Source organism: Lemur catta, chromosome 1 (genome assembly GCF_020740605.2).
Source record: "Lemur catta isolate mLemCat1 chromosome 1, mLemCat1.pri, whole genome shotgun sequence".
Lineage (NCBI taxonomy): Eukaryota > Metazoa > Chordata > Mammalia > Primates > Lemuridae > Lemur > Lemur catta.
Window position 1 is genome coordinate 113,819,256 of NC_059128.1, and position 13,251 is coordinate 113,832,506.

Consider the following 13,251-nt stretch of genomic DNA (forward strand, 5'->3'; position numbering starts at 1 on the left):
CCCCCACAGCCTGCAGGTCCCAGCCCTCCTGTCCAGGCCACCCATCTTGCCCTGGCTGAGGTCAGGGGAGACAGCTGCAGGGCCCTTGGCCCCACTGAGGCAGCAGGTGGCCCCAGAACTAAGGTCCGATCTCTGCCATGTGGCTTCCGGGCATCCAAACCCGTCCCTCTTGTGCCACCCCCATGTGTCTAAAGCAAATCCACGTGCCTGCGAAGGCGGCGGCAGCTTATGGTTGATGATCTGGGGCCTCTTCTCCCAGGGTCCCACCCAGGGCACCTTTATCCCAGGCTGCTGACAAGGCTGGTCCTGGGACAAGTCTCAGGCTGTCCCTCACCTTAGGACCCGTGCCCAGGGGAGAAGTGGAGTAAACAGGGTGGTGTGGGATCACCTGCCCTGCTTATCTGGCTGGGTGTGTCACCTGTAATTGGTCATTGTGTTTTGGGCTTGTTTTTTTTTTTAATAGGAGAAAGAGCCCCAGAGAAATGAATCTAGCAATACTTCTGAGGAGGAAAACTGTGAGAAGAAAGAACAAGCTGCGCAGCAGGCCTTTGTATTTGGGCAGAACTTGCGTGACAGAGTTAAGGTATGTGACAGGGTGTGGAATGGGCTATTGCACTAATGAGGCTTTTTTAATGCCTCCCCCAGGTTATACAACAGGAAAGTCAGTAGACTTTCCTTTCAGAATGGGGGGACACAGTGTGTCATCGGGTGGTTCTGTGACTCACGGTGAGGCCAGCTACTGCTCTGTGAGCTTTCCATACTCCCCAGCGCACACCCGCCAGGCTGCGGGGTCCCCGCCTACAGTGTCTTCTCAAGGCAGCCTCCCTTGTGCTCCTGGAAGCGGCGACAGAGAGGCAGCCAAACGTGCTCAGCCCTGGGAACTCACACTTCTGCGGCAGAGAATGCAGACAGCACCATCCCGCACTTTCAACGTTGCCCCAGAGGGTTTTGGCCCCTCATGTCAGGGTTTCTCCGTCTCAGCAGCAGCCACATTCACACCGGCTCATTCTTGGCTTTCTGAGGGGCTGTCCTGGGCAGTGTAGGTGCTGAGCAATGTCCAAGGCCCCCACCCACTCCGTGCCAAGAGCACCCCCTTCCCCACCCATGACAGCCACAGATGTTGCCAAGTGTCCTCTTGGGCTTCCCTCCACAGGGGCTTATAGAGGACACAACCTGGCCCTTGGGATGACCAGGGGACAGAATCACCCTGGTTAAGAACCATCACCTTGTGGAGGGACAATACTGTTTTCTTTCCTAAACGGCAGCAAAGTATCTGTCACCTCCCAGCTGCCCTGCAGGTGTGATGGTGTAGTCTGGAAACTTGGAGTCAGGGTCGGGAAAGGCTGCCAGTGGCAGGGAACATCCCTGGACTTGTGACCTGTGCCTCTGGGAAGACCAGGGCTAGGCAGCACTACCTCTCCCAGCCACAGGCACGGAAGCTTCCAGCAGCTCATCTGGCAAGAAGCCTCTTTAGAAGCATGAGGCAGTATCACCGCCTTGTCAGGAGGCATTTGTGGCTGTCACAAGCAGGGGGCGCTCCTGGTGTGGAGTGGGTACAGGCTGAGGATACCGCTCACCATCCTGCAGTGCCCAGGAAGGCCCCACAGAGGCTGAAGGCTGATCGGGCCCAGCCTTCGAAAGTACCGAGGGGGAGGAGCCTGAGATGAGGAGACAGCTCCTTGGCTTGTAGGAAGCACAGGATCGTGTTTTCTGCTTCTTCCTGTGTTACTCACTGTCCACCAGATGCGCAAACCCCTGAGAGTCACGGAAAATAGTGTCAGTGTTGCCACAGCTTTCAGCCCAAATAATGAGCCCCTCTGGGACTGTTTCCTCCAGAGAGGAGGGCAAAAGGCGGAGAAAGGCTTGGCCATTGGACCTCAGGCCCTGTTGAGTCTGCACCTCGATCTTGGGGTGACAGCTGCTTTGACATTGGGGTGTGGTCAGCATCTGACAGGTCAAGGGCCTACGTGGGCTTTAGAGTCTCACAGTCAAATCCAGCTTCCCCATCAAGGGTACATTTGAGCTGCGGGTTCTCATCCTGGAGCCTCTGCTTCCCTGCTTGTAGGACAGGTCCTGTAACATCCACCGCACAGGGTTCCTGGAGGATTCAGTTAGATAATGTATTTGACGGACTTGGCACAGCAGTTGGCATAAAAGCAGCCCTCGGGAAATGATGCTTTTATTGTGTTTATAATAAACCTCTTTGTAGGCGTTCTGTGTTCTCGGTACAGAGGCATCAACAAAAACGCCAGCAAGATGCCAGCTTGAGGGTGGTTTTTTACTGCAAGGTAGAAAAAGCTCCCTGCTGCTCTGTGTGCTCTTTGTTGTTAACTGCTAAAAGCAAGAAGTGGTGGCGATGACTGCGGCTTCACCCGCAGTACACACTTGGTGCACACACAGGCGTGTGTGTGTGTGTGTGTGTGTGTGTATGAGCACGGTGGGGAGAACACACCAGGGGGTTCATGGGTTGTGCAGGCAGACCAGGCTGTAGCATCCCAGGCCCTGCCACTGTCTGAGTACTAAGTGCTTTCTCTGTTCCCAGCTAATAAATGAGAACACTGATGAAGCCGACATGGAGAACGCTGGACACCCCAGTTCAGAAATGCCAACTGCAACAAACTACTTCCTTCAGTATATCAGCTCCAGGTGTGTCTCAGGCCTGATGGCCATGTCGGCATGGTGGGGCAGGTGTCCGGGGAGGGGCCCCAGCCACCAAGTGCAAGGGAAGCAGATGCCGTGGGGATCCAGGTCACCCTGGGCACAGCTGTGGACAGGCCAGGAGGGTGTGCTTGGCCCTGGGTTTCAGCGGACACCTGAGGTGGGACCAGAGTTCTGTGGGGTTGTCCAAGGGCATGTGGAGGACACAGCCTGGCCCTTGGCGTGACCTCTGTCATACAGACCTTGTGCCCAGAGCAGACCTGAGTGGGCCAGTGGCGGCTTGGTTGCCTCCTGACAGCCGCAAGGTTCCAACACCCCTGGCACCCCTCACCCTCGCTGTGGGCACATGGGGTGAAGAACCCACTCGTCCTTGAGTGGCACTGCTGGAGATAGTATGTCCTGCCCGGGAGATAGGCCGGCAGAGCAGGGAGAACATGGGCTTCCCTCGTGCTGTTGGGACCCTCCATCAAGACAAGCTACAGGTCCCTATTTTCATCAGGCACACTGAGGCGCAGAGGCGTGTGGGCCCTGTCTCTGGCACGCATAAGGGAGGTGCCCAGGCTGTGCCCTGTGCGCTGGTGTGCGTGTTTGCACATGTGCATGCAGGCATGCGCATTTGCCTGGCCACACCCTACCCCACGCCCCACGCTCACTACACGGCTTCTCTTCAGTTTAGAGAACTCGACCAACAGTGCCGATGCCTCCAGCAACAAGTTTGTATTTGGCCAGAACATGAGCGAGCGAGTCTTGGTGAGTGGCCACGTTGGGACTGTTCCTGGAGACCAACAACTCCAGGTTGAGGGGACGTGGGGAGTGGGGCTACCGCGTTGTCTCCTGTGGAGCTGGGGTACTCTCGGTTGCAAGTAAGAGAAAAATGACCTGGCTCAGACTCTGCTGGAAGACACGGGCCAGGCCACTAGTTCTGGCATTCCTGGACAGGTTTGCTTCCCCTGAAGCCGTGGTTGGGGCCATGCTGGTGGGCAGGGCTCGTGCTTCCTCCCTACCAGGCCCACTGGGGTTGCAGCCATCAGACAAAAATCTTTAGTCACCTGCTGCTGGACCAGCCTGAGCCCCTCTGGAGCCAGGAGAGGCCAGCCCCACCCAGACCGTGAGCCTGCGACCCAGCAGGGGACAGGCCGGCTATGCCAACAGATAGGGCTGTGGCCTCCCCACTCCTATGACCATACAACACCGCCAGGGCCGTGGGTGCATGAAAGTGCTGTGTGCATTTCCAGAGAACCCAGCCAGCCTGGGAGAGGGTTCTAGAATGGCTTGCCTACTTTGTTAAATTTCTTCCTTTTTCTTCGATTGACTGTGTGGGCCACCTAACCACTTCCATCTTTGCCTCACTTTATACTAAATTAATGAGCCTCCTGCTTCTCTTCTCTGGCATCAGTACTGCCCCTTTTCTACTACAGTGAAATAGTCAAAGGCTTGCCTCACACACTGCCGTGCAGATAAGGTGACCAGTGTGGCCCAGGGTGCCTGTCGGCTGGTGGTACCCACCTCCTGGCCACGCCTGCCAGGCCACACGCAGGGGCTCCGAGGCAGTCTGGGAGTGCTCACACAGAGCGTGCAGGAGCGGCCTGTGGGGACCTTCCCCACGTGGTGCTGGAGCAGGGAGCGTGTGGCATCGGGGGCGGGCATGGAGGTGCCTAGAGCTGCTGTCCCAGCTCAGGGGTTGTCCATTCTGCAGCAGTTTGTCTGCCAGGACCACACAAACACGCCCTCCTCCCCACGCGTCTTTGTTTCCCTGCAGAGTCCCCCAAAATTAAATGAGATCAGTCCAGATGCCAACAGAGAAAACATGGCTGCCGAGTCTGGGTCCGAGTCCTCTTCCCAGGAGGCCACCCCTGAGAAAGGTATGTTACAGTCCTGCTGCCTAGTGGCATGGGGGGTGATGAGTGACGCAAGGGGACACTGTGTCTATCCACGCCCTACCCGGGTGGGATGAGGGGACCCACTCACCCCGCAGTAATGACCACATGTGAACCAGCTACTGAATGGTCCAAAAGCACTTGGCCGTGGCTTTCAGGGCTCTGCACTGCAGGGAGCAGAGACAAGTGTTCATGTTAAGGAATGTGAGGGCCCGAGTCTCTGTGCAGTGACAGGGAGGGTGGCAAGACACAGGCACAGGAGAGTCTGTCCCCATCCTGTCCTCTGCTGCATGGGAAGTGGGGATCTGGGGCCACACCTGTCAGCTCCCAGGCGGTCTCCCTGCAGATCCGGAGTCTGAATGCCCTGGCCTGCGTCCAGGGTCCTCTCCAGCCGCCAGGTCTGGCTTTCCAGGGGTAGCCAGTGTCCTAAAGCCAGAACCATCCTGTCAGTCTTCTGAGAGCTCCATGCTTTCCCCTCACCAAATAAATAGTCAGTCTTGTTTAGCTAATGATATTTCAGAGTCCCTGGCCGAGTCGGCAGCTGCCTACACCAAGGCCACAGCACGGAAGTGTTTGTTGGAAAAAGTGGAAGTCATCACCGGGGAGGAGGCGGAGAGCAACGTGTTACAGGTGAGGGAGCCACAGGCCTGGGCCTTGCCCGGTCCTCTCTGACCTTGGGGGTCCCACCCCAAGGGCGGGGCCTGCAGCCCCGGGACCAGGCCTCCCCTGTGAGAGCTGCTGCCTACACCCTGGGGTCTGGCTGGGGGGTCTCGTGGAGAGCTTAGCCCAGGCCAGGGGGCTTCTTGTTTTGGTTTTAGAGTAGGAGGATCTGTTTTGACACACTCTTGATGGTTCAAGAGATGACAAAGACTGTCAGGACAAACACCTTCCTCTTGTCACCCAGAATTAACAACTGTAACTATTTTGTCACCCTATGCTGTCTCAGTAGGGAAAAATCAGATGCATCCAGAGCTTCCACCCCACTCTTCTGTCACCATCTCCCTCCTCCTCCTCCTGAGGCCACACCTCAATGAGCCGGGTGGGTGGTGGGTAGCATCCACCTGCTTCCTTTCCCTGGACACGTGCAGACGTGTTGCATCTGTAAACCGTGTAGAGTGGCTTGGAACTTTAATAGTACTGCTCTTCCCACTCACCACTGTTGCTTAATGTAGTCATGTTGAGAGACTGACGTAGAGGGGTTTGCGCTCTTCTGTGAAGCATGACATACGGTCTTTGTCACATATTTTTCTTTTCTTAGTATATATAAAGCAGCTTTGTTGAGGTATACTGCACATACTGCATAATTCACCCTTTTAAATCGTGCATTTCAGTGGGTTTTAAGTGTATTCATAGAATTGTGCAACCATCACTACACTCTAGTGTTGAACATTTTTGTCCCCTGATAGGAAACCCCCTTCCCCTCCCCCAGCCCCTGACAACCATTGATCCACTCACTTCCTACTTCTGTGGGTCTGCCTGTCCAGGACATTTCATGTAAGTGGCGTCACACACTGTGTCCTTCTGTGTCTGGCCTCTCGCTCGCATAAGGCTCATTCGTGTCGTAGCCCGTGTCAGAGCCTCATTCTCTTTTAGGAAGAAACAAAGTTTCATTTTAAGGATGGACCATTTGTTTATCCTTTCATCAGGTGGTATTTGGCGTATTTCTACTTTTTGGTTATTACGAATCATGCTGCTGTGAACGTTTGTGTACACGTTTCTGTGTGAACACATGTTCCTTTTCTCTTGGGTAGATTCCCTGGGCGTGGAGTTCCCAGGCTACATGGTGACTCCACCTTTTAACTTTTTGAGGACCCGCCAGACTCTCTTCCCCACGGCCGCACCATTTTCCGTCCCCACGAGCAGTGAATAGGGCCTCTGTCTCGCCACGTGGTTGTAGCCGCACTAGCGGAGCCAAAGTGGCTTCTCACTGCCACTGCGGTTCTGATGTGCGTTTCCTTAATGATTCTTTTCTTCTTTTTCCAAATACCCGTTTTAAAATGTAAAACCTGGTCTAGCTTGAGGGCAGGACAAAAAGCTGGCCAAGGGCCAGATGTGGCCCCCAGGCCATAGTTTGCTGGCCTGGGCAATCCACGCAGGTTAATCGTGAGGTGTGGGTTAGTTGGAGATTCTGCTCTCGGGGGTCCTTCCTCAGCAGGACACCCAGCCAGGGCCCTGCTCACCCAGAGGCACTCGCGTGTATTCCAGATCCAGTGTAAGCTGTTCGTCTTCGACAAGACCTCACAGTCGTGGGTGGAGCGAGGACGGGGGCTGCTCAGACTCAATGACATGGCGTCCACCGACGACGGGACGCTACAGTCCCGACTAGGTAAGCTGCCAAGGGCTCCTGGAAGGTGCTGGGGGTGGGGTCCCCTGGAGAGGGCTGGGGACAGCCCAACTGGTGCTCGTCAGGGCCGAGGAGCAGGGAAGCCGTCCCCACTGGAGAGTCCCAGGTGCCCTTCCATGACTCACTCGGTGTCAAAGTGCATGAAAGTCTTCAGCAATTTTTAAACTGATTTTCTGACAGTAAAAGTGGTGGTTTTATGGAAGAAAGGAAACAGAAGAACTTAAACATCAACTATGATCTTTTTATGAGGATTGAAATCTTTGCTGATAATATTTCAGCAGTCTGTTCCTTCTGTTTGTGGTCCTTTTTTAAGGAAATAGGGTAGTTTTTTATCCCACTTCTTTCACTTGCTATTTTGTGAGCATCTTCCTAGGTCGTTATTTTCCCTTTAAAATAACAACTGTCTTTGAAAAACTTCAACATTGATATTCTGTTGACAGTTAATGGACTTTTCCCTACTGACAGACATTTAGGCTGTTCCTGATTTTTTCACTGTCATAGATGACGCTACTGGGGCCGTCTTTGTACATGAACCTTATTCCCAGAAACAGACTCGTTACAAAATGAGCACGTGTGTGCGCGAACACATGAAGAACATCAGCATGTGTGGGTGTCTGTTTCAGTGATGTGCATGTCCGTCTTTTTGTCTTCCCCAAAGCGTCTCTCGGCCTTTGCAGAAACGTGGATTTCAGGCCCAGCAGTAGCCCGGGTGGCCCCCTCGAAGCGCAGTTTTCACCCACCTTGACTCAGAGACACTTCCCAAGTGGGGACAGAGATGAGGACGGTCCCTCCAGACCGGGCACTGCTCTTTGCTTCCCCGAGAACATCCTCTCACTTTGCTTTTCCTTCTTTCTCATGGAAACATTCAGTCAAATGTGTGTGAACAGAGTGTGTGTAGTACCCTCAGTCCCTGGGTCATCGGGCTGTGGCAGCTGTGCCCTCCCGTCAGAACAGTCTCGTGGAGGAGCTTCCAACCCTCTCCAGGCCTGTTCCAGTGGGCAGAGGCAGCCAATGGGAAGGGTGGGTGGGCGTCACACACGCCAGAGAAGCAGGGCTGTCCTGTTTCCCCCCATGAGCTGCTGCCCTTGGTCTCCCGGCTCCCTCTCGAAGGAAGCTCTGAGCAGCGGCCTTACCCTTCCTCGCTTTCAATGAAACCAGAGAACGGGCATGGGGCCTGGGCCCAGCATGGGGACAGTCAGGAGGGTATGGACTCCTGTTGTGGCAGATGTCACTTGCAGAACACACACGTCACAAGTATGCAGCTCCCACCTCTGGTGGCCACCTCGTGCTCCCATCTATCCCCTTCCCTGAGGGCACCCCTGTTCTGGTGCTGCCTATGTGGGCCACACAAACCCTCCACTGCCTGGGTGTAGCCACCGTGTTGGCAGCCTGTGCGGTCACTGCCCCACCGTGACCTTCAGGGTACCAGGGCTCGGCGAGATGCAGTCCGTTCCAGGGAGCAGGGGTGTGCCAGGGCTGGCTTCAAGGCAACAGGGGTCCTGAGAGTCGTGGGCTTGTGCCCAGTGATAGTCTCGGAGCTGCTGTTTGGGAGGTGGGCGGGGCAGGGGCTGCGGCTCACTGCCTCGCTGGTTGCAGTGATGCGGACCCAGGGGAGCCTGCGGCTGATCCTCAACACCAAGCTGTGGGCTCAGATGCAGATCGACAAGGCCAGCGAGAAGGGCATCCGCATCACGGCCATGGACACCGAGGACCAGGGCGTGAAGGTCTTCCTGATCTCGGTGAGCCGGCCCTGGATGCCCCTGCACAGCCACTGGCCCCTGGGGGGAGGGAGTGGCCAGCACGGCTCCAGAGGAGGGCAGCACCTTTGTGAACTGCCAGGAAGGGAAGCCGTATCCCAAGTCCCACCAGCCACGTGGAGGCTCCTGGGCACACGGGGCACCATGGGCAGCACTGGGGTGCTGTTCTTGGTGCAGAGGTGGGGGGGCCTCCTGGTCCAGCCCTCAGCACTTGGGGTGGGGTGGGGCAGGAGAGAGCAGGAGGGCCTGTCCCCAGAGCAAGTAGGCTGTGTTGGCGGAAGAGAGGCCGCAGTGGCATCCACTAGCGAGACCCCCAGGGCCATGCTGGCAGCAGCGCTGGTGCAGACTCTGAGCCCCTGGGGGAAGCTGGTGGGGGAGGGCATCTCTGGGGAAGGCTTAGAGCTCAGGCAAGCCTTGGAGCTGGGGGGCTTTAGCCCACTGCCGGGCAGGGCAGGGGTGAGGGGAAAAGGGAATGAGCCTTGGTTGCTGCCTGGGACACAGGGCCGGGTTCCTCCCACTTGCTGTGGGCCCCTCTCCGGTGCCAGCCCCTGGGAACGCAGATCCACGCCATTGTCCTCTCCCCAGCCCAGAGAAGCCATGGGGGCTTGGCTGAGATGCAGTGAGGTGTTCAGGGCAAACAGCCCCATGGGCAGTCACCTCTGTCCTGTGTCATGTGGAGGGATGACAGTCATGTCCACCAGCCCTGACCTCTGGGCCCCAGGCCAGCATTGACCTGCCTGACTCTCAGCCCCCGGGATCCTCCCAGCCACCTAGGGGTGGTGGCATCCCTTCCCAGGGGACAGCAGGCCCAAGCCTTCAGTCTTCCCTTGAGGCCTCATGCATGGGACACCTCTGAGCCTCGGGACCTGCCACTTCCACTCCCGTCACAGGCAGGAGGGAAGAGGACTGGGGTCCCGGGGGCCTCACAGCCCCCTGCCTCTCCTAGGCCAGCTCCAAGGACACAGGCCAGCTGTACGCAGCCCTGCACCACCGCATCCTGGCCCTGCGCAGCCGCGTGGAGCAGGAACAGGAGGCCAAGTTGCCTGCCCCCGAGCCTGGGGCAGCCCCTTCCAACGAGGAGGACGACAGCGACGATGATGATGTTCTGGCTCCCTCAGGGGCCGCCGGAGCAGGTGAGCCAGGCGGTCCCTGCCCTGGGGGGCTCGAGGGGCTGGTTTGGTCCCCACTGACTGCGAGCAGGGGTGGCCTGACCCAGGGAGTGCAGCTCTGTTCAGGGGAGCCAAGGGTAAGGCTGCTGCTTCCTGCAGGTGCTGGTGACGAAGGAGACGGGCAGACAGCTGGGAGCACATAGCAGCCGGGCCGGCGCACCTCGGGCTGCCGTTTCATCCGGCTGTCAGCCGCCCATCCCTCCCCGCAGGCAGCGCCGAGGGGCCGGGAGCCACTCCCTGCTGGGTCGGCCACAGTCCGGATCCACACGTCCTGTCCGAAAGCAGACTTGGGAACTGCCTGAATGTGGTTTGGGACACGAGACCTCATCATATTGATGAGCAAAACAAAAGAACATTTCTTCCCTCCCCTCCTTTGAATTGAAATGGCACATTAAGGCTTGTCACGGCTTCTCACTGGGACTGAAGACCTCGTTCCTTCACCCCTCGTGTCGAGAGCCTCTGGGTTCCGCCAGAGCCTCTGGCCTCGCTGCTGCCCACGCCCACCCCGCTGCAGGCCCTGCCCCGCCTGGGGCTCCCACCCTCCCGGGCAGCCCGGAGCAGGAGCTGCTCTCGGAAGCATAAACACTGGGCCAGAGGACGTTCTGTTAACTGCTATCTTCACTTTCCGTTTCCCGTGCTCTGGTCAGGGGTTTATATTTTACAGATCTTTTTTTCTTTTTAGTTTCAAAGGCTTTGTTTTTGGTTTCTTAGAGTAACATGCTCGGGAGCATCAAGCAGGCGCAGTTCTGTCCAGCTCCCTGTTCCCCCTTTTGTCCTAGTCTCTGAGGTGAGGGGTCAGCCCGCTGGGGGGACAGACCCCCACTTCTTTCCCGCCCAGGTTCCGCCAGGCTGTCATGGGGTGCTGAGGGTTTGGGTACCCCTTGTCTGGAAAAAGGACCCTGGACCTGGCAGGGTGCCCCACCCTCCTCCCCATCCACATCACGTGGTTGACCCCTCATCAGGCACCCAGGCGCAAACCTGCCCCCTGCTGTTGGCCATTCACTGTCCCCAAGACTGTCTGGGGCCAGGGGCATCTGTGACAGGCAGAGGACAACCCCTGGTAGGCCTTGGTGGAAAGGGCAGGGGCAGGGCAGGGGCTGGCCCCAGACAACAGGCCGTCTGTCCTGCACGCATACAGCACACAGGAGCTGCGCCCATGCCCACCCCCACTCCAGAGCGTGGCCAAGAGCCAGCCCGGCACCTCCCCCCCTCACCGCCCCCAGGGAGGCTGCAGAGGCGGTCCCCATGCACAGGGCCTGCTCGGGACTTAAGAGGGGACCGCCCAGCCCCGCCCTTGAGAGTGAAGAGAAGGCCAGTCCTGTAACTGTGCCACCCACACCTCGGGTTGGCCAGAGCCCTCGGCCGGGTGGCTGCACTGGCCAGCACTGCCCAGCCCCCAGTGAGCCCAAGCCTGGGAGGACACCAGAGGCCCTCCCGAGAGGCCTGGTCATACTTTTCTGCTTTAAGCCTTAGCCAGCTAGTGACAAGTAAAACCAGATAACGCCCATGTGTTTTGGAACATTTATGTAAGATTGTCATATGAAATGTATTTGGGAACTACATTAAACTTTTAACTAAAACCCTGGCCTCCCGCATGCCCCAGGGGCCTCAGAAGGCCAGAGGGCCTGGCCCCTGCCTCATGCTCCACACCTGGGCAGGTGTCCTGTCCACACTCTGCCTCCCAAGGCTGGCCCCTCCACACACAGCCTCCCCACCTAGGGTCCCACGGGGAGGGGTGGGGCACATCAACGGAGGCATCTGCAGGACTGCAAGCCTTCGGGTCAGTGGAGTGTAGGCCCGCAGAGCCTTTCTCCCTGGGGTCCTGAGCCAGTGACCCTGTTAGAGCCTTTGTCCCACCTCTGCCTGGTGGCCCAGCAGGGACCTGATCTAGCTGGTTCTGCAGCCTTAATTCTGCCTGCCCCGGCCCTGTCATGGGGCTCTGCCCAGCTCAAAGCCCAGGTGAGGAGGGTCCTGGCTCAGGTGTGTGGGAGGGGTGTGGGCCCCAGGTGGCACAGCCCGGCCGTGTGCTGCTCACAGGTGCCAGGCACTGGTCACCATGGCCACGAACTCTTCATCTGTGTCCACGGAGGCGCTCACACCGCTGTAGTAGTCTTGGAATTCTGCCAGTGTGACCTGGGGACACAGTAGGTTTTAGGGGGAACCCGAGGGCAGGGCGGGCCATCTCAGGTGGAGGTCGGGCCCACAGGGTGACCCACCTGCCCGTCCTTCTCAGAGGAGTCGAAGTTGTCCAAGAAGCGGCGGAGCACCTCCTCCTCAGTCCACTCCCCGCTCCGCACCTTGGGGTGGGCGCAGCCACTGTACACCCCTCGGAGGTCATCCACCGTCACCACGCCATCCCCACTGCGGTCCAGCTTGGTGAATGCGGCTGCAATGACCGCCTCCCGGGCCTGGGACATGGGGGGCTGGGGGGGCGGTGACTGGGGATGGAGGGTGGCAGGTCTCCCCAACTCCCCTGCCCCCCGGAACAGCACATGCAGAGCGCTGAGGCTGTCGCCCCTGAGTAGGCGCCTCCTAACAGCAGCTCTCAGGGATGGATCCCTCAGTGTCACCCACACCCAGAGGAAACGACTGGGCGCGGTGGGGCCTCACCCGCAGTGCCCGCAGGAACTCCTCCAGGTCCAGTGTCCCGCTGCCGTCGCGGTCCCAGCGCCTGCACACGCCCTCCGCCTCCGCCTTATCCAGCACCAGCCCCAGCTCAGCCAGGCCCCGCTGGAGCTCCCCCGCGTCCAGGCGTCTGTTCCCATCCCGGTCCAGTCGGCGGAAGAACCTGGGGGACAGAGGACATGGTTAGACCATGACCGCAGGGCTGGGTTTGGGGTGGTGCAAGGGGACAGCTCACCTGGCCAGGCCCTGGATGCCCGAGGCCCCTCGGGACAGGCACTGTGCCCGGAGCTTCTCCATGGTGGCATCCACAGTGTCCATGCTGGGTCAGGGCTCTTGGGCAGCTGCTGGGGGAGAGGTCGGTAAGACTCCTGCTCAGCTGGCCAGGCCTACGCTGGGGACTGCCCCTCAGTCACCTGGCCTGTGTCTGTCCCGCACTGCTGCCTGCTGGGCCGTGTTAGTTGCGACTGTTGTTGCTAAGGGACAATGCGCTGGAGACTGGGAGGGCCCGAGCTGTAACTCTCTCTGTGCCAGGGCCAGGCGGCAGGGCTGGGAGGGACATGGTGGAGCTTACTCAGCCCTACAGTGTCCAGGCCTGGGATAGAGCCACACCCAGGCGGGCAGGGAGAAGGGGCAGGCCACAGCCCTGCGGGAACTGAAGTGTCCTGGATGGAGACAAGGCCGTGGGGGAGGCTCGGAGCCTGATTCCTTTGTGACCCAGGGCAGGTCCCATCCCCTCTCTGGGCTTCATAGGGCAGCTCGGCCAAAGCCAAGGCCCACAGAATTGCTGAGCAATCAGAATTCAAAAGGACTGGAGGTGGCCC

At 58.5% G+C, this 13,251-nt stretch overlaps 2 protein-coding genes across 15 annotated transcripts in view; one reads left to right on the plus strand and one right to left on the minus strand.

Annotated features, from left to right (window-relative positions):
- Nucleotides 1-10,219, plus strand: part of RANBP3 (RAN binding protein 3) — a 55,423-nt gene extending 45,204 nt beyond the window's left edge. For 10 of the 13 annotated variants that reach the window (XM_045548841.1, XM_045548844.1, XM_045548848.1 and 7 more), the window contains 9 exons: nucleotides 464-583; nucleotides 2,543-2,646; nucleotides 3,330-3,408; nucleotides 4,418-4,520; nucleotides 5,041-5,165; nucleotides 6,741-6,861; nucleotides 8,476-8,618; nucleotides 9,583-9,769; nucleotides 9,905-10,219. In XM_045548841.1, coding sequence (XP_045404797.1) covers nucleotides 464-583; nucleotides 2,543-2,646; nucleotides 3,330-3,408; nucleotides 4,418-4,520; nucleotides 5,041-5,165; nucleotides 6,741-6,861; nucleotides 8,476-8,618; nucleotides 9,583-9,769; nucleotides 9,905-9,948 — 1,026 coding nt within the window. In that variant the 3' untranslated portion in view covers nucleotides 9,949-10,219. The remainder of the gene's footprint in view (nucleotides 1-463; nucleotides 584-2,542; nucleotides 2,647-3,329; nucleotides 3,409-4,417; nucleotides 4,521-5,040; nucleotides 5,166-6,740; nucleotides 6,862-8,475; nucleotides 8,619-9,582; nucleotides 9,770-9,904) is intronic. The other 3 variants (XM_045548850.1, XM_045548845.1, XM_045548843.1) reach the window with 1 other exon arrangement.
- A 1,093-nt stretch (nucleotides 10,220-11,312) lies between these two features.
- CAPS (calcyphosine) lies at nucleotides 11,313-12,935 on the minus strand. Of its 2 annotated transcripts, none has more exons than XM_045548869.1 (5): nucleotides 12,844-12,935; nucleotides 12,666-12,771; nucleotides 12,416-12,593; nucleotides 12,022-12,228; nucleotides 11,313-11,938 (listed from the first exon to the last, which is right to left on the minus strand). In XM_045548869.1, exons 2-5 carry the CDS (start codon nucleotides 12,746-12,748, stop codon nucleotides 11,837-11,839), a joined length of 570 nt encoding a protein of 189 aa, XP_045404825.1. In that variant the 5' UTR covers nucleotides 12,749-12,771; nucleotides 12,844-12,935; the 3' UTR covers nucleotides 11,313-11,836. The 2 variants fall into 2 exon arrangements, with proteins under 2 accessions (XP_045404825.1, XP_045404830.1); XM_045548874.1 differs by having other exon boundaries at nucleotides 12,666-12,774; nucleotides 12,844-12,919.
- Between the last annotated feature and the right edge of the window lie 316 nt (nucleotides 12,936-13,251).

Bases quoted from the DNA above. Each gene is read 5' to 3' on its own strand.
- CAPS (XM_045548869.1), bottom strand. From the start codon at position 12,748: ATGGACACTGTGGATGCCACCATGGAGAAGCTCCGGGCACAGTGCCTG. The intron at 12,229-12,415 runs GTGAGGCCCCAC...CCGCCCCCCCAG, and splicing joins AGTTCCTGCGGGCACTGCGG to CCCCCCATGTCCCAGGCCCG. The intron at 11,939-12,021 runs GTGGGTCACCCT...CTGTGTCCCCAG, and splicing joins CCTCTGAGAAGGACGGGCAG to GTCACACTGGCAGAATTCCA.